Source organism: Portunus trituberculatus, chromosome 17 (assembly GCF_017591435.1).
Source record: "Portunus trituberculatus isolate SZX2019 chromosome 17, ASM1759143v1, whole genome shotgun sequence".
NCBI lineage: Eukaryota > Metazoa > Arthropoda > Malacostraca > Decapoda > Portunidae > Portunus > Portunus trituberculatus.
In genome coordinates this window covers 16,426,680-16,450,838 of record NC_059271.1, presented here as the reverse complement: position 1 = coordinate 16,450,838, position 24,159 = coordinate 16,426,680, and the positions used below count along the sequence as shown (strand labels likewise).

The 24,159-nt window shown below is 39.0% G+C and overlaps 1 protein-coding gene across 3 annotated transcripts in view; it reads left to right on the top strand.

Annotated features, from left to right (window-relative positions):
• The window catches only part of LOC123504764 (protein Aster-B-like), a 135,794-nt gene extending 117,302 nt beyond the window's left edge, over positions 1 to 18,492 (top strand). For all 3 annotated transcript variants that reach the window (XM_045255567.1, XM_045255566.1, XM_045255569.1), the window contains exon 15: positions 15,011 to 18,492. In XM_045255567.1, the coding sequence (XP_045111502.1) occupies positions 15,011 to 15,244 (234 nt within the window). In that variant the 3' untranslated portion in view covers positions 15,245 to 18,492. The remainder of the gene's footprint in view (positions 1 to 15,010) is intronic.
• Positions 18,493 to 24,159: the final 5,667 nt, after the last annotated feature.

Sequence of the window (24,159 nt, the reverse complement as noted above, 5' to 3'; positions counted from 1 at the left end):
GTTATGTCAGCAGACAACGACGTATACAGTTCAGTAGCCTTACCCGTGAGGAGACACCCAAGTCTTGCAGCGTAGCTATCCTTATCAATCTGGAGTAGTTCAGCCACCCTTTCAAAGCGCACGAGGAAGTTGCTTATATCATCTCCCTCTTGATAAGTTGGCAACTTCGGTCCTCTGACGTTCTCACAGGAAGAAGTACTCACTTTTCCTTGACCGGTGCTGCGGGCGAGCTGTATCTCCTTCTCAGCTTGAAGCTTAGCAAGTTGGAAGTCTCTCTCAGCAGCTCTTTCTTCTCTCTCTGCTAGGAGCCGCTTCTCTTCTCTCTCGGTAGCTCGCTGGTCCCTCTCAATAGCTTGTTGTTGTAGAACATACTGACCAAGCTCAGCACCCTCAAGACCCAAAGCATCGGCCTGAGCCTTAAAAACATCAAAGCTAGACATAGCGTGAAATCACAATGTAAATAGATCAAACACTCAAGATATAACCAGACAACCCAACAATAAGAGCAATAAGGACCCAGGAGAAGCCCAGGAGATATACTAGGTTCTGCAAGGTGATGACAGAGCAGATAGTCTACCTCTTTTTTCATCAAGTCTCTTTTAATGGGTGAAATGCGATAGGCTGGTTGTCTTATAGGCTTGATGTCATTAGATATTAATGTTATGTCATGTTGGATAGTATTACAAACTCCTGGAAGGTCACCTGTGATTTCAGAAAAGTCTAGCAATAACTTTTTAAGATCAGACTGTTGTGAAGGTGTTAAGGAAAGAAACACCTCATCAAGGTTGGACATGATTTGGCTGTTTGAGGGCGTCCTTTAGGTGACGAGAAGAGGAATTCGATGTCGGACTCTTCCTCGGGGGGCACAGGACCAGACTCCTTCCCTACCAGACATACAGGTACAGTGCGAGACAAGTCGTCCTCTGGTTCTCTGGAGTGGTAAGGTTTCATTAGATTAATATGAACTAGTTGGGAATCCTTACGACGGTCAGGAGTGTGGACCACATAATTTAATGGACTTAGTTTTTTAGCCACAACATAAGGTCCCATGAACTTACTGGAGTGGGGAGAAAAAGTAAAACCTTGTCTCCTGGTTTGAAACTTCTCATGACAGATTTGGGAAGAGAATTCTGTTGCATTTTAGTTTGAGATTTGAGGAAGTTTGATTTAGCAAAAGATCTGACTTCACTGATTTTATTCTTAAGGTTACTGATGTAGTCAGACACACTGGGGCTTGAAGGAGTATTTTGAGAGGCCCCCTGATCTGTCTACCATAGAGTAATTCAAAAGGGGAGTAACCTAAAGAATCTTGAGGAGATTCTCTTAAAGCGAAGAGAAGGAAAGAAATACTTTCATCCCAGTCTCCTTGATGCTCCAAGCAATACTTCTTCATCATGGATTTTAATGTTTGGTGAAACCGCTCCAGACAGCCTTGGGATTGGGGGTGGTAAGCCGAGGAGGTAACATGGTCGATGTTTAGCTCATTCACTATCTGTTGGAAAAAATGGCTAGTGAAATTGCTACCCTTGTCAGACTGAATTTGTTTTGGAATTCCTACCGAGGTGAAAAATGTATTAGATGTTTTACAATGGTCTTTGATGTGATGTTCTTAAGAGGAATGCTTCAGGGTACCTGGTAGTGGGATCCATGAGGGTTAACAAATACTGATTCCCTCGTTTGGTTTTGGGTAAGGGCCCTACGCAGTCTAGAATGATCTTTTCGAAGGGCTCCGTCTGAACTGGAATAGGCGTCAGAGGAGCTGGCACAAGGCGTTCGTTAGGCTTACCCACAATTTGACATATGTGACATGTTTTACATAGTGTGACACATCCTTTTTCATTCCTGGCCAAAAAATGTTGAAGAGCCTTCTTGTAGGTTTTTGGATGCCTAGATGACCTGACAATCCATCATGAGCTAGTTCTATAATGGCTGGTCTTACAGACAAGGGATGACAACTTGATGTGTTTCTGACCAGGTGTCTAGTTGTTTCAGTTCAGGAGGTCTGTAGGCACGCATCAGGACTCCTTCCTGATAATAAAAACAAGGCAATTTAGACATATCCTTTGTCTCACTGGCCACATGTCTGATCTTAGCCAAAGTGAGATCCTGTTCCTGAGCATTAATCAAATTCTCCTTTGAAATGATGTTATTATACAAGTTGTCAGTAGAGGCAATCATTGGTGGAGGAGGTGATGAAAGGCAGGGGACTTGGACTGAGACCTGGTGACTGCACACACTGGGAAGAAGTGAGGGATGTTTCGTCCAGGGTCTTAGTGGGACTTTCTGTTAAGGGAGAATCAAGAACAATTAAGTTTGGAACAGCCAAGTTACCGCAAGATCATTACCCAGTACAAGATGTACCCCGGTACTGGCAGTTCACCAGGTTTAATGGCTACCTCAACCTCTCCTGAAATGAACGGGCACTGTAAGCTAATATTAGCCAAGGGATAGGAGAGCTGTGATTCGAGACCTGTAAGGATCACCTTCTCCCAGTGAAAGCCTGTTTGATGTTAGGGATGACATCTTCCTTAAGATGGATTGGGCAGCACCTGTATCACGCAGAACCTTGATATTTATTGCCTTGTCTTTACCATCAGTCAGGGACACTTTACCTTGATACATGTACGAGTCATAAAGTTCTAGAGGAGAGTTGACAGGGTTAGCTAGGGCCACTGGTTTCTTGTTCTCAAATGTGTTAGGTCTAGGGACACAAAAGAAAATTGACGTTGAGAACCCTTGCAATTTGGGTGTCTACATTTCTGGATCGTGTGACCTGGCTTCTTACAGTATGTACACCAGGGGGAATTATATGCATTTGGCGAGAATCCGGTTGGCTTACCACCGCGCCCCAAAACCTTCCCCAAAGGAGGACCTAACATTAGACAGTGAACCACGACCTCTACTACCCAGGGATCCCATCAACAAAGCAAACGCATCAGCCACTTTAGCGGCAGACATAAGATCACTCTCTCCCGTTCTTCCACATGCCTCAGAATATTAAAGGTAACTTGTTCTTCCATTCTTCCAGGACCATTAGATTGAGCAACTCCGAAAAGGTGGTAATGTTAAGGGCGGCTAACCATTTCTTAAATTGTCTTAGTTTCTCACTAGCAAATTCAACATAGGTGTGAGACTCTGGTTTCACACTGTTGTCTGTGTGAGACTCTGGTTTCACATACTTTCGAAACTGTTGTCTGTATCCATCAGAAGTGATAGAGTAGGCGTCTAGAATGTTACCTTTGATCTCTTCATATTCTACCTCATCACTAAGGCTATTGTATACCCTATAAGCTTTTCCTACTAGCTTAGGGACAAGGAGAGACACCCACTGATCCTTGGGCCATTTATTCCTATTAGCAATGCTCTCAAAAGCGCGAAATGACCCGTCAACATCAGATTCATCCAAAGGGGGAACTAGTGGAGCAGCTATAGCAGGATTAAAGCTTGCTAACTGTTTCTTTATATCTATTTCTTCCCCTCTAAACTTAGCGTCATTTCGTAGAGTTAACTCCTGAATTTCTAACTCTTTCTCCTGCCTTCTAAGTTGTAACTGAAATTCTCTCTCTTCCTTTTCTGCCTGTAGTTGCATTTGTCTTTCCCGTAATTCTCTCTCTTCTTTTTTTTCCCGTAGTTCTCTCTCTTTATCTTTATCTTTTTTCTGCCTGTAGTTGCATTTGTTTTTCCTGTAGTTGTATTTGTCTTTCATGCATCCGGTATTCTAGTTTAAGCTTCTCAATTTCCCATTGACTTATCCTACTCTTATCCTGTTCTTCCTGGGGACTGTGTATTATAGTCCTCGTAGAGGCTGACATGGGAGTTAACTCTTCTATGGCATTTCCTAGCAACTGACCTTCTTGCACTAGATGTTCAACAACTACATTCTTAATGACCTCTTTAGTCATCTGAGACGTGATGGGAACATCAAAATGTTTAGCGATGGTCTTCCATTGGTCCTTCTTTATATTAGCATCTTTAAGTTGTTCCAGAGAAGGGTCGGCACAAAATCTTCAACGTTAAACTGAGCGGAAGCCATATTAAATAGATGTTAAACCACAAAAAAAAAAAATGATAAGCGAATTACTTAAGTGAGGAACTTGGCAGAGTGATAATAAAGGCAACCTTGAAATTACCTAGATTATACTTAAGCAAACACTTATGAGTACAATCACTAATGAGGGTAAACTAGAGAGTTACGGCATTAAGAGGGATCCGGATTACTCTAGTTACGAGACTTGAGAGTGAGGAGCGGGTGTACTGAGACTTGTTATTGATAAGGAGGCGGATTAGTCTGAGAGACTAGTTAAAATGGCCGATTCTAACTAGCGAGAAAAATGATCCCGAAGTGAGGGGATTGAGGGTTCGCATGAACATATGATGATCCCAACACTTGGATAACACTTATTACACACCTGCCTATGTGCAAAAATAGAGATAAGTGCTATCGGTGAACACGCCTTTCTACCTGGTTTCCTGCTCTACCACTGCTATGCGATACCAATGAAAGTCACGAAGCACGTTTAACCCAAAAGGAGCCACTTGATCGCACAAAGGTAAATTTAAACCACACGCAGAGTAAGTCACAGAAAAAAAACACATCAGAGTCACAACACCACAGAAACACAAGCAATCACAGAAAAAAGTCACTGGAAAAATGGAACACTGAACATGGGTTATAATGGTCCTGTCACGGTCGCCAATTGTTACGTTCACCGGTTAAACTGGTAAGATTGGCATCGGAGAGCCGGTGAACAATAATAATAAAAAAAAAAACTGCAGGTTCAACTGGTGAGGAAATGCAAAGGGGTCACTTTAAAAGCTATTTTAATAACCCATAATGAAATTGACACATATATAACAAGAAACATGAAACACAGATATATAACATGAAACACAGGAAAATGACATACACATATACACATAACACAGTAATAAATACAACAATAAAGAACCCAACTTAATACCTAACAATAATCCTAATCCTATATAGAGGCAATGTGGAAAACACGGACGAGGGGAAGTGATACTTATGCGGTGTCGCAGTGGTGAAATGCTGGGTGATGGTTGATCCCACGGTAGACCCAAGAGGCGTTGTGTTCACTGGTTGAGGCTTGGATCTCAACTGCCAATCCAGAAAGCCAAGAGCTGGCTCAACACTTTCGGTTGAGTCGAAAGGGGCCGCGTGAATCCAACTTTGGGACAGTAGCGGGGCTTCATGAAACGGTGACGTGGAAGGGGAGGCGGAGAGGTGGCGAACGAGGTAACAAGCGGAGGAGGTGATGGTAGTAATGCATGTTACGGGCGGGCCATAACATAAGATGCATATTGATAAAAAAGAATTAACAATCATTGGAGCATATGTACCACCAAAAACAAATTCATGGACCAATCAAGAACATAAAGACATGATAGATGATGCAATAAGGAGTCTGATGAGAGTCATTAAAGAAAGAAGAAAAATGATATTAGTAGATTTCAACTGTAAGGAGATGGACTGGGAAAATTATGAAAATGGTATGGGGGAAGAAGCCTTGGGAGTAAGATTCCTGAATATAATGATAGATAATATGATGGACCAAAGAGTAAAGAAAAACACAAGATTCAGAGGAAACGATGAGGCGGGGAGATTGGACCTAGTTTTTACAAGGGTTATACAAATAAACGATGATATAAGTGCCCATTGGGAAAGAGTGACATGTAATATTAGAAATGGAAATAGAAGAGGGAAAGGAAGATAGAGACGAATCATACAAAGGAGAACGATTAAACTACAGAAAGGCTGATATTGAGAACCTCAAGAACTATTTCAAAAATGGTAACTGGGAGGAGATGGAAAACTCAGAGAGGGTACAAGAGAAATATAACTTATTTTTGGAAATATACAAAACAGGAGTCAGGGATTATGTCCCAAAATATAGACCTAAAGAAGAAGGAAAGAAAGATTGGTTTAATGCAAGGTGTGCTAGGGCAAATGAGAAAAAAGATAGAGCATGGAAAAGGTGGAGGAGAAATAGAAATCCAGGAAATAAGGAAAACTTCAAGGTAGCGAGAAATGAATATGTCAAGGTGAGGAAGGAAGAGGAAAGAAACCTTGAAAAGGACATTGTTGAAAATTGTAAGGAGCAACTGAAATTGTTCTACAGATTTATACATGAAAAAATAAGGCAAAAAGAAACAATAGAAAGGTTAAAAGGAGAGTATGGGATAGTGGGAGACCCAAAAAGTATGGCAGAACTGTTAAATAGTAAATTTCAGGATGTCTTTGCTAAGGAATTCAAATTTGAAAGGCCACAGGGTAATAGACCGTCTATATGAAAGAGATTAAAGTAAGCAAGCTTGAAATAAAAGAGTTGATGAAGGAATTGGATGAAGAGAAAGCAATGGGACCGGATGAAGTCTCAGGCAGAATACTGAAAGAATGTAGGGAAGAACTAGCAAGTCCATCATAGAATGCTCACTAGAAAATGGAACAGTACCAGTAGAATGGAAAAAGAGCTGAGGTGGTTCCCATGTATAAGAGCGGAAGGAAGGAAAAACCTTTAAATTACAGACTGGTATCACTAACTAGTGTAATATGCAAGATGTATGAAAGAGTAATAAAGAAACAATGGATCGAGTTCCTTGAAGACAGCAAATTATTATCAAATAGCCATTTTGCTTTTAGAAAAGGTCGGTCATGTGTAACAAATTTACTGAGTTTCTACTCTAGAATAGTTGATAGAGTACAAGAAAGAGAAGGTTGACTGTATTTATATGGTTTTAAAAAAAGGCGTTTGATAAAGTGCCACATGCAAGATTACTGTGGAAGTTAGAGGAGAAGGGTGGCTTAAAAGGGAGCACATTGAGATGGATGGAAAATTATTTGTGGGGGGAGAGAAATAAGAACGGTAGTTAAAGATATGAAGTCCAAGTGGAGAGCAGTAAAAAGCAGAGTGCCACAGGGGTCAGTATTGGCGCCAATACTTTTTCTCATATATATAAACGACATGCCAGAGGGAGTGAACAGCTACATACAATGCAAAACTGTGCAGAGTTATAAAGCAAAAAGAGGATTGTGAAATACTGCAGGAAGACCTAAATAAGATTTGGAAATGGAGTAAAAAGTGGGAGATGGAATTCAATGTGGACAAAAGCCATGTCATGAAAATGGGAAAGAGTGAAAGACGACCAGTGGGAATCTATAAGATGGGAGATGGAGTAGCATTGGAGAAAGTAAAAAAAGGAAAAGGACTTGGGAGTGATGATGGAAGAAAACAATCTACTGGTAAGCCATATAGATAGAATTTTCAGAGAGACATATAATTTGCTAAGGAATATTTCACTACATGGACAAAGAAATGATGAAGAAATTGATAAGTACTTTAATAAGACCCAGATTGGAATATGCAGGAGTTGTGTGGACCCCCCATAAAAAGAAACACATAAGGAAGTTGGAGAGATTATAAAAAAAATGGCTACAAGAATGGTTCCAGAATTTGAAGGGATGACATATGAGGAGAGACTAAAGGCTATTGATCTACCAACCCTGGAACAGAGAATGGAGAGAGGGGATCTGATACAAGTTTATAAATTGGTCAACGGAATGGACCAAGTGGATAATGAGAAACTGATCCTGAGAGAAGAATATGTCATTTGAAGCACAAAATCGCATAGTAAAAAACTGAGGAAAGGAAGATGTCTGAGAGATTTTAAAAAATATAGTTTCCTGCAAAGATGTGTTGAGACTTGGAACAGTTTGAGTGAAGAAGTGGTGTCAGCAACGAGTGGGCATAGTTTTAAAGAAAAATTGGATAAGTGTAGATATGGAGACAGGGCCACACGAATGTAAACCCCAGGCCCTGTAAAACTACAACTAGGTAAATACACACACACAGTGAAGGGGATAGGAGACCAATGAAAGTGAGAATGAGATCCCAAGTGGCAGTAGAGGAAATTATGGCGAGGAAAGGGAAGCTGCTTGGCTGATGATACTGAACACAAGGATATATGGGCAAAAAGAGATATAAACTTTGAGGAGAGGGAAAAGGAAAAAGTGCTAAGAAGTGAAGCTAAGGAAAAAAATGAGAAATGGACAGAGATAGAGAAGAAGAATTTTTACTGGAGGGTTCTGGATGAGACTAAAGAAGTGGTAACTACAGAAGAAAGAGGAGGTCATGGAGGAGGCAAGAAATTAAGAGTGACTTATACTAATATAGATGGATTGTTATCAAGTATGTTGGAGGTGAGGGATTATTTGAATGAGAAAAAGCTGGATGTAATGTGCATTGTTGAAACAAAACTAAGAGAGCAGATCCATGTTAACTTTGAAGAAGAGGGATATAATAGCAGGAGAGACAGGAAGGATAAAGGGGGAGGACTGCTAATAATGGTTCGTGATATATGTGTGGAGGATGTGCAATATGGAGAGGACAAAGTGGAGGTAATGGGAGTAACAATCAAAGCAGAGGAGCTGAAGAAGAGAATAATGATAGTTACATATATGCCACCTAAGACTAATATGTACATGGGGAACTAAAGAACATAAAGATATGCAAAGAGGTGATTAAGTGCCTAGATAACATAAGAAGAGATAGAAGAATACTTTTAGTGTAGACTAACTGCAAAAAAGTAAATTGGAGAGAGATGGAAGTAATGGATAATGCTGGGCAGTGGAGCGATGAAGTGTTAGTTGACTATGGTTAATGCAATGGATCAGTGGGTGGAGGAGTTAACAAGGTACAGAGGGGGAAGAAGAACCATCATTGCTTGACCTAGTATTCACAAAGAAACCACAGCCCCTTCCAATCATACAATACCTTAGTCCAGTGGGAAGAAGTGATCATGTGACATTAGAGATGCAAATTCAGGAGGAAGATGGGATAAGTTACCGAGATGATTACAAAGGAGAGAGATTAAATTATGCAAGAGCAGATTTAGAAAAATTAATGATCTACTTTGCTGATATTGAGTGGAGAAATATTATGTGCAGAAAGACAGTATAAGGGAAATGTGACATATTCTTACAGAAGTATAATGAAGGAGTAAAAAGATTTGTACCTGTTTATAGAGTTAAGAAAAAATACATGCTTGGGTTGAACTTCCTTAATCCGTTATTCTTTCATGCGGCAACACCTGTAATCCGGCAAAATTTTTGTTTGCCGGAATTTTTGAATTGGCCGAAGTAATTTGCTGGACCACCGCTAGGACACGGTGGCGCTGTACTGTGTTTTGGAGCCCGGGCATTCTGGGTCAAATTTGGATCAGTACCACACTGCCGCTCATTGCAAGCACCACCCACCCCCAGGTGTATAAACATTTTATTCTGTAATATTTGCCTCTAAACATGGCTTCCAAGCAACCAGGAAGTGATAGTGTTGTGTGTGAATCAAAGAAAAAGCACAAACATATGACAATATCAGTGCAACAGAAAGTGGACCTATTGAGGAAGCTAGATAAAGGTGTTTCAGTGCAGACCCTATGTCAACAGTACAACATTGGCTCATCAACCATCTATGATATAAAAAAGCAGAAGAATCAACTTCTCAAGTTTTATAGTGAATGTGAGAGCAAGAAGAACATGGGGGTTTGTAGAACACTTAAAGAGGGTAAAAGCAGTGATTTAGACAGTGCTCTCATAAGCTTCGGCGTGCTTGTAACGCCCGTGTCCAGCGAGATGATAATGGCGCAGGCAAAAATTTTCCATGCTGAACTTAATTTACAATGTGTATTTCTATATACTTCTGCATGTATATTTTTTATGTACAACTATCATATATCAGAACAATGTTACAACTACACTTGTATAATGCAGTGTAAGTATATAGAGGGTGTTTTGGGGACCACCTGTAGTTCAGAATTTTCCATGGTGCGGCAAGTCTAAGGTCCGGTGGTTGCCGGATTGGGAGGTTCAACCTGTACAATGCTAGATGCATACAAGCTAAAAAGGCAAAAGATAAAGTATGGAAGAAACTCATAAAACAGAAATGACTATAACAGATGGCAGTACAAGGATGCCAGAAATGAATATATTAGAATAAGGAGAGAGGAAGAAAGAAACTTTGAGAAAGATGGGGAGAATAAAAGCAGACAAACCCAAACTTTTCTACAAGTTTATAAATGGCAAAACAAAGAACAAGGAAACAATTGAAAAAATAATTAAAGAAGGAAAGACATGCCAAACAGAGAAGAAAATGTGTGAAATAATGAATAAGAGCTTCAAAACAGTGTTCACTGCAGACGATTTCACAGAACCTAATAGGACATTGCACTGCCAAGGATTACAGAAGATTGCAGTGCACAAAGAGGATATTGGAAGATTATTGCATAAGTTGGATGTCAGAAAAGCAATGGGGCCAGATGGTGCATCAGGTTGGGTGTTAAAAGAATGTAAAGAACAACTACTGGATCCAATTTGGGAAATAATTACAAGAGGATATGAAAAGATCAGGATGAGGCAGTGTGTGAAAGATATTGGAAAATACAGTTTTCCACACAGAACGATAGAAAAGTGGAATGCATTGGATAATGAAGTTGTTACAGCACATAATGTGCATAACTTTAAAGAAAAAATTAGATAAATGGAGGTATGGAGACAGGACACTATGAGCCCTGTACAATACAACTAGGTAAACACACACACACACCAGACGCGGTCGAGGAAGGACGCAGTGGCGTCGCTGTCAGCTGATCTTCACTACCTGTTGTATAGTATTTGCAGTGGCCTGGGCGAGTAGTGTAGACTTGTTTTTCATGAAATAAAGTGTTAGAGAATCATGAGTAAAGAGATTCCATCTAAATGCAGGTATGAGACTAGGGAAAGAATGAAAGATGATGACTACGTTGATGAGGGAGTAAGCGCATTCGAAGGTTTTGATACGGCGAATACTTCACTATTTAAGAGTGTGTTGACTATTGAACGTAAACTAGATAAATGGATAAAGGAGAGTATGGGAATGAAAGAGAATGAAGAACAGGAAAAAGAGTTTCAAACACTGAGAGAAAGGATAAAAAAAGTGGAAGAAAACAAAACTAGACTAAGAGCGGAAAATGAAGAACTGAAAAAGGAAGTAGCTAACTACAAGAAACAGATGGAAAAAGGACTCGGTAAAGCCGAGAAAGAAAAAGAGAAGCTGAAAGATCTAGTAAACAAAGAAGAGGAAAGAGTACAGAACGTGATTAAAAAAGAAGTACAAGCATGGAAAGTCCAAGATAAGAAAGATAAGGATAATTTTCAGGAGGTGATTCAAGAACAACTAAAAGATAGAGATGAAAATATGACAAACAAAATGATGGGAGTCCTCAAGACAAAAGAAAATCTAGTTAGAGAAATTGCGGAAAAAAAGTGTAATCGTATTTGGATTAAAAGGAAAAAAAATAATCAAATATAGACCAAGATAAGAAAAAGAATTGAAATCAGTCAAAGACCTACTAAAAAGTCTAAACGACAAAGATAGGCAGAACTTAGAAGAAATAAACAGAATGGGACCATATCAAGAAGGAAAAACGAGATCAATTAAAATACTACTAAAATCACAAGCAGCAACAGAAGAAATATTATATAGAACAAATAAACTCAGAGAAACAGAAGGTTGCAAGGATATATATATAAAGAAAAATATAAATGAGGAAGAAAGGAAGAGATACAACGAACTGGCGGCAGCAGTACGGGAAAAAAATAATGAAAGGTCAGAAGAAGAAAAAAAGGCATTTTTTTGGAGAATTCTAGGAGACAGGATAAGGAAATGGTATATAAAAGAGAAGGATGAGGAAAAAGTGGAACAAGTTTAACTAAAAGTGATAAAGGCAAGAGACTATACGAACATAGACGGGGTTTTATCAAGTAAATTAGAATTAAGAGATTACATAAAGAAAGAAGAACCGGATATTGTATGCCTGCCTGAAACAAAACTAAATGAGGCAATTAAAATAGCCTTGGATAATAGGTATAATGTATGGAGGAGAGACAGAGAGGGTAAAGGAGGAGGAGGAGTCATGATAATGTCAAGGAAGGAGATGGTGGTAAACCAAGTAGTAATGTGGGGAAGGAAAAGCAGAAGTACTGTATATTAGGATGCATATTAATAAAAAAGAGCTAACAATCATTGTAACATATGTGCCACCAAAAACAAATTCATGGACCAATCAAGAATATAAAGACATGATAGATGACACAATAAAGAGTCTAACGAGAATCATTAAGGAAAGGAGAAAAGTGATATTAGTAGGAGATTTCAACTGTAAAGAAGTGGACTAGGAAAATTATGAAAATGGTATGGGGGAAGAAGCCTGGGGAGAAAGATTCCTGAACCTAATGATAGATAATATGATGGACTAAAGAGTAAAGGAAAACTCAAGATTCAGAGGAAATGATGAGCCAGCAAGATTAGACCTGGTTTTTACAAGGGGTATACAAATGAATGATGATATAAGATATAAGTGCCCATTGGGAAAGAGTGATCATGTAATATTAGAAATGGATATAGAAGAGGGAAAAGATAGAGATGAATCATACAAAGAGGACCAAATAAATTATAGAAAGGCTGATATTGAGAATCTCAAGAACTATTTCAAATAAGCTAACTGGGAGGAAATCGAAAACTCTGAGGGAGTGCAAGAGAAATATAACTTATTTTTGGAAATATACAAAACACGAGTTAGGGAATATGTCCCGAAATATAGACCTAAGGAAGAAGGAAAGAAAGATTGGTTTAATGCAAAGTGTGCCAGGGGAAAGGAGAAAAGGGATGGAGCATTGAAAAGGTGGAGGAAAAATAGAAATACAATAAATAAGGTAAACTTCAAAATAGCAAGAAATGAATATGTTAAAGTGAGGAAGGAAGAAGAGAGGATCTATGAAAAGCACATAGTCGAAAAATGCAAGGAGCAACCGAAATTGTTCTACAGATTCATAAACGGAAAAATAAGACAAAAAGAAAAATAGAAAGGTTAAAAGAAGAAAATGGGATGGTGGAAGACCCAAAAAGTATGGCAGAACTGTTAAATAATAAGTTCCAGGAGGTCTTTACTAAGGAATCCAAATTTGAAAGACCACAGGGTAATAGAGAGACTATTTATATGGAAGAGATTAAAATAACCAAGCTTGAAATAAAAGAATTAATGAAGGAATTGGATGAAGAAAAGGCAATGGGACCAGATGAAGTCTCAGGCAGAATACTGAAAGAGGGAGAACCCTATATAGGGTGGTCATGTGTATCAAACTTATTAAGGTTCTACCCGAGAGTTATTGTAGTACAGGGCATCCTCTCAATTTGATGGGGTTAGGGCGGTTTTACATCGGTCGAATCAGCGTTTATTCAAATTGTGAAGCAATTTTTTCCGTAAGATACTTCAGAATTAGGGGGATAGGGACCAACCTCCAGCCTAGAACCCCTCAAAACATCACTATAACCTCTAGAAAACACTAACTTAGACTAAATCAGTAGTACTATTAAAGGCTTCATTTATATCTAACTTTTTTTTTTTATTAAACACATTAGGGTGCTGTACAGTACAATTTTTGGAAATAAAAACATTTGCAGCGGTCTCGCGGTACTTGTCCCTGTTCTTCCAAATTGTTAATACTGTTGATCTAGGGACACATTTGTGTTGCAATGACACTGTGAGCTATACCTGCCTCACACGTACTTATAAGCTCAAGCTTATCTTTGAAAGGCAGGAAATTGTGCTTCTTGGGGCTGGGGCTGGAGGTGGCTTTCTGTCATCTTGAGTCAGACGAAACAAAAATTTAAGTTCAATTAAGATCTATGGATTCTAATTAACACTTTTATAATAAAATTAATTTTCTTGTTAATTGGAATGATGGTATAATCTCAAATCAATAGAATCTTGATAAGTAGATGTAAATATATTTGTATATATATTTTTGTCCTAGCCTAGCAGTGAAAAGTAGTTCAGTTGTCTGTTTACATTTCTCTGGCACTGCGACGTTCCAAGGCTTCTGTTCCAAGGAACAACTGGCCAAGATGAGAAGCTCTGTTGTTTATGTGTGGATAAAGCTGTCTGAAAAGTTTCTCATAGGGAGCATTAAAGGCCAAAAATAGCAATGGCTTGCTGGGGGTGAAGGGGTCGCTTTGTTTGTTTACAGTTGACAAACGCAACAAAGGTGGAAGCGAGCTTGTGTGTGATGACCAGCGTCGACAAAAGTTGACAGAAAAAGTTCACGGAAAAGTGCTAGTGTGATGTCGCCTCTGGTGCACAGGGTAGTGCCAGTTTACATTTTCGCCTGGCGGGTTTGCGGCAATTTTGGGATGATGGCGTATTTGACCAGGTGGGTGGCACACAAGATATGAATGTCAAATTGGCGAGTCAGTCGGTCGAACCTTGAGGATTGGATATTAATTAACTGAGTTCGAATTGGCGATAATTCGAACTGCAAACAGTCAAATCGCGAGGATCCCCTGTACTTGAGAACAGAGATGGATGGGTAGACACAGTATACCTGGATATTGAAAAGGCTTTTGATAAAGCCCCTTATGGAAGACTACTTTGGAAACTAGAGAACATAGGAGGACTGCGAGGAACTTTGCTAGAATGGACAAGAGATTATTTATTTTCTAAACTTTGGTTCAGCAATGGCTGAAACGAATTACCTGATTTATAGGTATCAATAGTCGAACTTTTTAATACTCGAACGGCCATTTGGAACTAATTAAGTTCGAGTATTGAGTATCCACTGTATTTGCAAAAAACAGTGTTATCTGGGTCCTGAAACGCATAGTAGGTAAATACACACACACGATTGTTATGCTGATGAAGGGACCACTTGAAAAGACTGGGGTGTAATTTACTAACTTTGTTGTCTCAAGTGAAATACTGTAATCTCGTGAAGAATGGTGTTTATTTTCTTATTAGTTTGATAGGAATGACAGGGAATCATGGAGACACTCACCCTTAATTAGCTTTGTTTGAAATAGAAAATATAATTTTTGGTAAGAATGAATCTAGATAGAATGAATCTAATGATCCTTTCTGTTATCTATTGACATATTAACTCTTAGTTGATATTTGTTTCCAGGCTGAAGAGTCTTTACGTTCCCTCCACACTTCCATCCCTCCACATCATGCCTCAAGACTCCAGTTACTCCTAAGACAAATTCAAAATCTACATGAGGCAGAATCTCAGCGCAAAGTCCCGCCAGAATCCAGCCATTGGAACCAGCAGACCAAAGGTGAAGGGCCTCTCAAAGGACCAACTATTGAAGAACCAACTAGTGATAAAGTTTTAAGACATTTGCAAGGTGAACTGTGAAATTAATTTTTAATTTGAAATGAAAGTTTAGAAATTGAGAAACTGAGCTCTTCATTGCTGCACAGGGGTGGACTGGGATGGACCCTTTTTTTTACATATTTATTTATTTTTTTTTTTCTCTCTCTCTCTCTCTCTCTCTCTCTCTCTCTCTCTCTCTCTCTCTCTCTCTCTCTCTCTCTCTCTCTCTCTCTCTCTCTCTCTCTCTGTATTTAGAACACTATTTAGTTCCTGCCATCTTACCTTTGTGAAAACATGTTATTTTAGTGATAGATACCAAGCCTTACCAGAAATCATACTGGTGATCTAGTCGAACAATAAATTAAAATCAGAGATCATTAACAATTACAGTTTTTCAAAGTTTTATATTTATAATTAATAATATATGTCGATAGCTTATAATTTAAAAATTCAGATTTTGGGCTGGTGTGTGAATGAATGAGATGTCTCACCACCTCTACATGTTAGGTTTAGAATGAGTGTCTGATGGATGAAGCTGATGGTTGTGGAATAAATGCAATTCATTCCATTTTGTGGTCCACACCAGGTTACTCAGGAGCAAGCCTGATTAAGATGCCAAACCCACCAAGAATGATCTTAAGTAACTTATTGAATGCCAGTGCTGCTGTATTTATATACTATCAATGATATCTCTATCCATTTCTCTTGCTCATGCAGAGAAAAGTTGTTTACAGAGATAATTTATAAGAATGAAAAAACAGTAGACATAATCCCTCATGATGTTACCCACTCATGTGTTCAGATTTCCCAGGTGGACCTTCTTTCACCAAGACAACTTTTTTTTTTTCTTACTTTTGTGAAGGTTGATGAATGGACCAGACCATACCAATAGCAATATTAACAATAATAAATATAATAATGATAAAAATCAACACCAGAAAAAGTGACCTTCAAAAAAAATGTGCTTGTACTTGGCGTAAAGGTTTGCCAGATATATTAGAACAGTTTCTGGTCTCAAGTCTGAAAAAATAATTTAACAAAGGCACATAATGCACATTTTCTGCAATCATCCATTTCAACTTATTTTTTAACAGTAAAAATCATGCAACTACTGCATGTTCTCTTAGAAGGATGTGCCATATTGTCAGCTATTTCTAGAGAAGCCACAAACTTCATTGCTGTGCATCATGGAGGCATCCAGTGAGTGAAGAGAGTAAAAGTATGAAGGGAATATCTGAGTCACACCATAACAGAAACCACTGAAAATGTATTTGATTGTTTATTTCATCAATTAGTCATAACAGTTACAGGCTGATGGAGTTAAGAAAAGTTGATAAAATGGTAATAGGCTGATGGAGTTAAGAAAAGTTGATAAAATGGTAACACTTGGAAAGAAAATATTTTCATACACTGGTAAGGTAATGCTGTAAAGCATTGGAATGGGTTAGTTTTCACACATTTTAGGGGAAAGGGAGGGGGTAGGGCTGGTATTGGAAGCCATCATTATGATAAGAAACACATGCTGGTAATATGGAATGATGTTAACATTTAAGGATAAAAATTAGATCAACCTGGTGATTGGCACAACACTTTGTCACTGGGAAGGCCTGATGTTCCTTGTCAATCATCCCACCAATATGGATAGTAAACACTTACTGTAGATGTACAGTGCAGTAAATCTATTTTTATTAATGAAAAGCAACAGAAGAAGTCTGACAAATTATTTTGAAGAGAAATGTTATATGGCTGTAATGCTGATCTATGCTGATCTGTGAAGAACCTGTGTTTCTAACATTTTTATACAGCATTGTATCTTACCATAATTGCAAACAATATCAGATATGTTTTCAAACCATTCAAAAGAATTGTCTGTACATAATGTTAAAGAAAATAATTCACAGGTCTAGCTCAGCCTGGCATTATTTCCTCTAATTTATGACTTTTTATGTATTATGATCAGTCAAAGGTTCAAAGGGAAGTTTCACAGTGTCACTTTTTTTCCATGCATCAACTTCCAGCTTGCTTTTATGTTAGTTACCATCATGTTTTTTGCATTTCTGTAATACTTTTTTTGGTGGGGAATTTATCTACTTAAAGTCATTCTTTGTGATAAAAATATGAACTTAATATAAGTCATTCCATTTGGCTGTGTGGACTGGTGTTGTCTATTGCTTTGAGGAAATTGTACAAATATTTTCCTTTTAAGAAACACCTCTACCAGCCACACCTTGAATGCACCTTTCTTTGCATATTATAATATTTATATATTATTGATGAAGCACAAGTTTTCTTGCTGGTTTTTCTTTTTCATATTTGAAAGTTATTCTATGTTCCAAAAAAAGAAACTCGATCAAGCACACTATCTATCAAATATCATTGCACCCCAGATTATACAACAGCAATAAAATTTTCACCTTATTTCACATTTGAGAAATGGATGTTTTAGTGTCACGAGCTGTCTGTGATACAAGTAGGCATAAGTAACGATGTTTATGAGTACTTTTAATAATTGTTTCATGGTTTTAATTAAGTTGATAAACAATGTATATTTGTGAGCTGCCTTCCTACTGTAGCCAGCGTTCAACACAAAGTATTGAAGTAACTAAAGATACTTAATCTAAATTTATATCACCAAAGGTTACATACATATGCACTATTAGTTATCTTAGCTTTGTTGGGATGGATGGTATATACAAGTAAGGAAGTCATCATAACAAAGAAACACGCCATGAACTTGATACATATTACTGTAATGATATCTCAAAATATTGTTTGTTTCCTTCCTACACAAATCAATGCCACTTTTCTTAAAAAGTATTTGGTAGGTTTTAAATCTTTGAAAGTGGATTATTGATAGCATTGCAGAATTCAGCTATAGTGTAATTATAAACATTAGGTTACCATGTTCTTTCCTAGCAGTTAGTTTTGTAGCCATGTATTGACTATGGCTTTAAAAATATGGAATGTCATCTTTTCCCATTCTTCCATGCATTTTTTTTTTTTTCTTCTTCTTAAGAAATGCCATAAAAGATAGCTTCAGGGGCACTTAACATCCACAGTGTGTTGTCTGTTGAGTTCTTGAATAAAGTAAGGAAGCATTGTTTGAGGCACAATTTGAAATGAAAAAAAAAATGTATAACTGTTGAGGCTTGTGTTAATGCATCTTGTCTGTTAGTATTGTATACAAGCATGGAAGAACCCAAAGCATTAAACTACGCAATGTACATACAATAATTCTAAGTATAAACTTGGCTGTTACATATTACAGTTCAATAAAGGAGCTCCATGTATACAGTATGTGACTGTTTTGAAAAGAAAGTTCCTAATTTTACAAAAGTAGTAAAGTTTCCCTCCTGTGACAACTGCCTGCTGAACAACTTGTTTTCTAAATCCCTTGCATTCAAAGAATATCTTCAGGATCTCTCCACAGCTTCATTAGGATGGCTGTGGCAGAAGAACCTCTATCTCTCCATAAGTAAACAAACATTCTCTTCTTGCTTGTTCAAACTTTTCTTCATACTAGCATGCCTTTCACTTGTATTCTCTTTTATCCTATGCAGTATCATCTTCCAAGATTTTGTTCACATTTCATTTCCCAGCTCATCACTTCATCTGCTGGAAGTTTCCACATCACTTCAGTGTATTGTCATCTTTATTCCTTTAGAGTCTTAAGGACCCATATCAAAACTTTAAATACAATCAACTCTCGTTTAGCGCATGTATGAATAACACAATTTTGATTTAACATGACTTGATATTTATGGACATGTGACTAAATAATGCAATTTATTTTATTTAATGTAGATAAACGCGATGATGTCACGCGTACCCACGCTGCTTCTGACAGGAATCATGCTGAGACGCATGTATGTTTTGTAATGGTGTTATGTTATTTCAAGATGTTTTATTTCTTTGCTTTACATTGTTGAGAAATGGTTAGGGTAAGTTACAGTGGGGTTAGAATGGGTTGGTATTGGCAGTGTTGAAAACCAACCCTGTTATGTAACAGGGTTGGTACTTGTGTACATATAGTCAGTAAGTAAGCAAAATCTGGGTATGAGTGAGAATTGCATGCCCCTCTGAGTCCTCTGCCAGATGAAGTTCCAAAGAGAGTAGTTCATGCAGAGGGAAGAGGTATTTCAATAGTAGTTCATTATCACTCAGTACAATGGAGTCAAGGTGATCCTCATGGTATAATCATATATAAATGCAAGGATCAGCCTCTGATCAACCTTCCTAGTGGTCAGACGTATTTCAAGGATCAGCCTCTGATCAACCTTCCTAGTGGTCAGATGTATTTCTGGTTAGTGGCAAGTCATGTGAAGCTTGCATAGAGATGGCGGCCTTCTCTGCTTTCCCTACAGTTTTGGGTGGGTGTGTTAGCTATCTTATCCTCAAGGAGACGTCTCAGAGGTGGAAGCCGAGTTCCATCAAAGGATCTTGGAGATGTGGGAGGAGTTTCAAGGGCAAATCCCTAACATGCAGGCAGAGTTGTCAGGAGATCTCAGCATCTGAGGGAGGGTCAGGTCCCTCAGTCACCTTATCTAGCAAGGTGACACTGGGGAAGGAGTGGCGAGTGGTATCTGCTGGTGTGAAGAGGAGGAAGGTCCTCAGAGTGCTTCACCACATGGAGACGACGAACTCCTCTGTGTTGCAGGGAGTGGAGGAGAAGAGGGAAAGGCAAGAGGTGACGAGGAGAGGAAGAAGAGGGCAGATGCTAATTCCCTGTCCCAAGGTAGGGTCCTGGTGGTCAGGAATAGTCAGGTGAGACACTTATACAATTCGTTTTGCGTTAAGGATAGAAAGCACAGGACGAGGGTGTTTGCCTGGTGCTGGGATTTACTAGGTAAGTGAGAGGTTAGACATGTGCTTGGAAGAGGATGGGGCCAAGCCCATTTTCCTCAGAGCAGTTGAGCATGACCTTTGTAAGGTCAGGAGTAAGGAGCTGTTCAGGAGGTTTAAGGTAATGTTAGGATATTTTTACAGATTTTTTATAGGAATTGCTTAAGCTCACTTTTTCGTTTTTAAAATCTGATTATGGTGATTGCAATACTTTCTCAAAGTCCCATGGCAAAATTCAGTTTCTAAGTATGTTTTAATTAGGTAAATAGATAAAAATATTGCAACATCCAGCAACCTAATTGTTATCAAATGTCAGACAAAGAAAGAGAGAGAGAGGGAAAGAGAGAAGCAATAGGCACCAAGCTGTTTATGAGATAGAAAAAGCTGACTGTCCTGCTGCGTGGACAGAGGAGTACAGGCAACCCCCGCTTAACGAACGGGTTACGTTCCTAGAAAAATGTTCGTTAAGAGAACCAATTATAACTTCCATTAAAAGTAAAGAAAGCGAGAGTGCATCATAATAGTACAGTGATAGGTTTAATGAAAGTAAAAATTATGAAGTTAAATATTTAGGCAGTTTAATTTAAGTCATTATAATGTACACTAATGCATGTATGTACGTTACTTTATAATGTTGATGATCTTAAATTTATGAAGGGAGGGAGAGTGAGACGGGAAAACACTAACCGGCAACCTGTGGAATGTAAACAAAGGGCGCATCATTGTACCACATACAAAACTTACTTACATTTCCACAAGGCTTTCCATTTTATCCATTGCAGAGTCACGAGTTCAGGTGGTTCTTTTAGCTTGCAAGAAAGATACGGTCTCACCAGCCTTCTTAATAGAGTCTGCTGACTTAAAAATAGTAGAGACAGTAGATGGAGTCAAGCCATGGTGGCAAGCAGTGCTATTAGTTTTCTTGCCTCTCGTGTCTGTGAATAATATCCAGCTTCACTTCGAGAGTAAGAGACTTCCTGGTCTTCTTAGCAACGCTAGGCAACATTGTAGGGCATTTTGGTGGCATGTTGAGCGAGGGAAGATGAGCTGCTGCTGACGCTGTTATTGTTTTGAACTAGGGGGAATGAGTGGTGCGCATGTTGTCCACGAGAGGCGCTGGTGTATTCAAAAGCCTGTCGGCTTGCGTGATATGGCGGGGCTTTCAAAGTTGGAAAAAATTACCTGGATAAAATTTCGTTAAAGCGAGTTTGGTGTTCATTAAATGAGCAGATGGTAGTAAAAGGAAAAAAATTCGTTGTAGCGAAATTTCGTTGTGTGAACCTTCATTAAGCAGGGGTTGCCTGTGTCAGTGAATTAGGTCACTGTCTCATGCCCATGCCAAGTCCAGAGAGCAGACCATGGCAGGCTACCACAAAGACCAGTCCACATCAAGTTACCAATCAAGTTACCAGAGAGAATACATTAACATCGTCATCTCCTTTATAAAGTAACATGCATAATGCATAGTAGACCCCAACACGTAAGCTCACTGTCCTTCAGACGTACTTATCCCGCATGCCACTCTGATTATATTATTATTGTATTTTAGTCACTTAACATATTGTAACATGTACCTGTCTCACAGCCATTCTCATTTTGGTGGGAATGTAGGTGGAATATGGGAGCAACCTGTCAAAGGGCCTGATTATCTAAGTTGCATTCTTCCCAAAAGGAAAGACGTGTATTGTATTGTTTTTACCGTGATATTTTCTGTCAACGGGTTTTTTTTCCAAAATATATTGTATCATGTCAACGTGAAGGTTTCACTGTCCTGCAACCACCCACTGGACAGTTACAGTAAAAAAAAACGTGGGTCAACGACGGCACGACAGTGACGACAACGATGAAACAAGATATACAAGTATATACGAGCCCAATGACACAATGGCAAGCAGCAACAAGCATATTTACATGCATCCAGTGATACTACGGGATTTACTTATCGTACTCCACAGTCAGTTTGTACATTAGTGGTTGTTATTTTTTTGTATATTTGTGTATAAGTGAACAGTGGCAAGCAGTGACAAACATTTACATGAACCCCGTGACACACTACGGGATTTACGTATCGTACTGCACATCCACTTACTACATTAGTGGTTGTATTTTTGTTTGTGTATATTTGTATAATGGAATGGCAAGAAGCAGTGACAAACATATTTACATGCACCTAGTGACACTCTACGGGATTTACTTAGCGTACTCCACAGCCAGTTTGTACTTTGGTGGTTGTTAATTTTGCGTGTATGTGTATATAAGGGAATGGTGGCAAGCAGTGACAAATCTATTCATGCATCCAGTGACACAATATGGGATTTACTTATTGTACTCCACATATAGTTTGTACATTAGTGGTTGTTATTTTTGTGTTTGTATGTGTGTTTAATAGAATGGTGACAAGCGGTGATAAGCACATTTACATGCACCAAAGGCAAAGGATTAAGTTGTAAAACCGGTCTCTCTCTCTCTCTCTCTCTCTTTTTCTCTCTTTATAGATACATATATGTACCGCAGTACGAAGAGTTAAGAGTATGGGGACGTTCATATGGGCCTAGTGATACCCTAAGGGATTTACCTATCGTATTCCACAACCGGCTTGTACATTATTATGTAAAGTAGTGACCAAGTGACAAGTGCGTCTTCAGTGCTGCCTGCGCATCCACCAAGAGACCTGTACTGAGCTACTGAGCCACTCATGAGTAGCCCCACTGTACACGTATGGTGAGTATGGTGTGTAGTCTCTTTTGGCACATGTATTATGTGTAACCTCTGCTGATACATGTATTATGTGTAACCTCTGCTGATACATGTATGGTGTGTAACCTCTACTGACACACATATGGTGTGTAACCTCTACTGACACACATATGGTGTGTAGCCTCTGCTGACACACGTATGGTGTGTAACCTCTGCTGACATACGTATGGTGTGTAACCTCTGCTGAAACATGTATGATGTGTAATCTCTGCTGACATTTGTATTTTGTATAACCTCTGCTGACACACATATGGTGTGCATCCTCTGCTGACACAAATATGGTGTGTATCCTCTGCTGACACACGTATGATGTGTACACCTCTGCTGACACGACACACGTATGGTGTGCAATCCCTGCCTACACACGTATGGTGCGTAAACTTTGCCAACACCCAGAGTAAACATGGAGAAAGCCTACAGACACCATCATTATCACCTAGTGACGCCACTGCTCTCCAGCTAGTCATGGAAGAAAACAAATTTGAAAGGGGCAGCCCACCCAGGCTGGATCCAACAGATATCATTGCTGAAGACATGGACCTAGAGCCAATGATGGAGGAAAGCCTGGAGTCAATAGATTTCAGAGTTGAAGGACTTCCACATGCTGTCATGCAACCATGGCAGAATGAAACGAATCTGAATTCCACGATGCTGCCTGAGAATCTGGGCATCACACAACAGATATTTGAACACAGTCAACTAATACAACACATGTTTACACACTTTACGCACATGTCAACCATGATAAGAAGCTTCACCGAAAGTGTAAATCAACTATGTGCAATAAAGAGCACAGGAAATTGTCAAGTGATGTTGACTTTGGCTGCTAAAGGAACATCTATTGCTGAATCATAAATGACTCCTGGGCATGGGGGAAACTTGTCAGTCTCTTCAGTGTCTGAATAGGGACAGTCTCACCATGGGGAGTATGAGAATACTACCTGAGTCTGTACGACCTGTCAAGTGATGTCGAGTATGACTGCTGCTACTAAAGGAACCTCTCCTCCTGCTGGCTCAGAAATGACTATTGAGCGTGTGGGAAGCTTGTCAGTTGCTTCAGTGTCAGAACCAGAACTGTCTCACCAGGGAGTATGAGAATACTGCCCGAATCCATACTGGTCCAATCAACCTGACTACACTCTCAACAAGCAGACAGGGTGGGGGGCGATAATGACTTGCCCAGATCATTGAAACGATCTGGAAACCTGGAGCTAACTGTCACACTAAGGAATGAAGAATGAAGGAAGCCACTGCCCACATTCAATGAGGACTCATGTGCCGACTATTGGGCATCATTCAACCGTGCATTCCAAAGTCACATTCGAGAGGATGGGATATCAGACCACCAAAGATTGGGA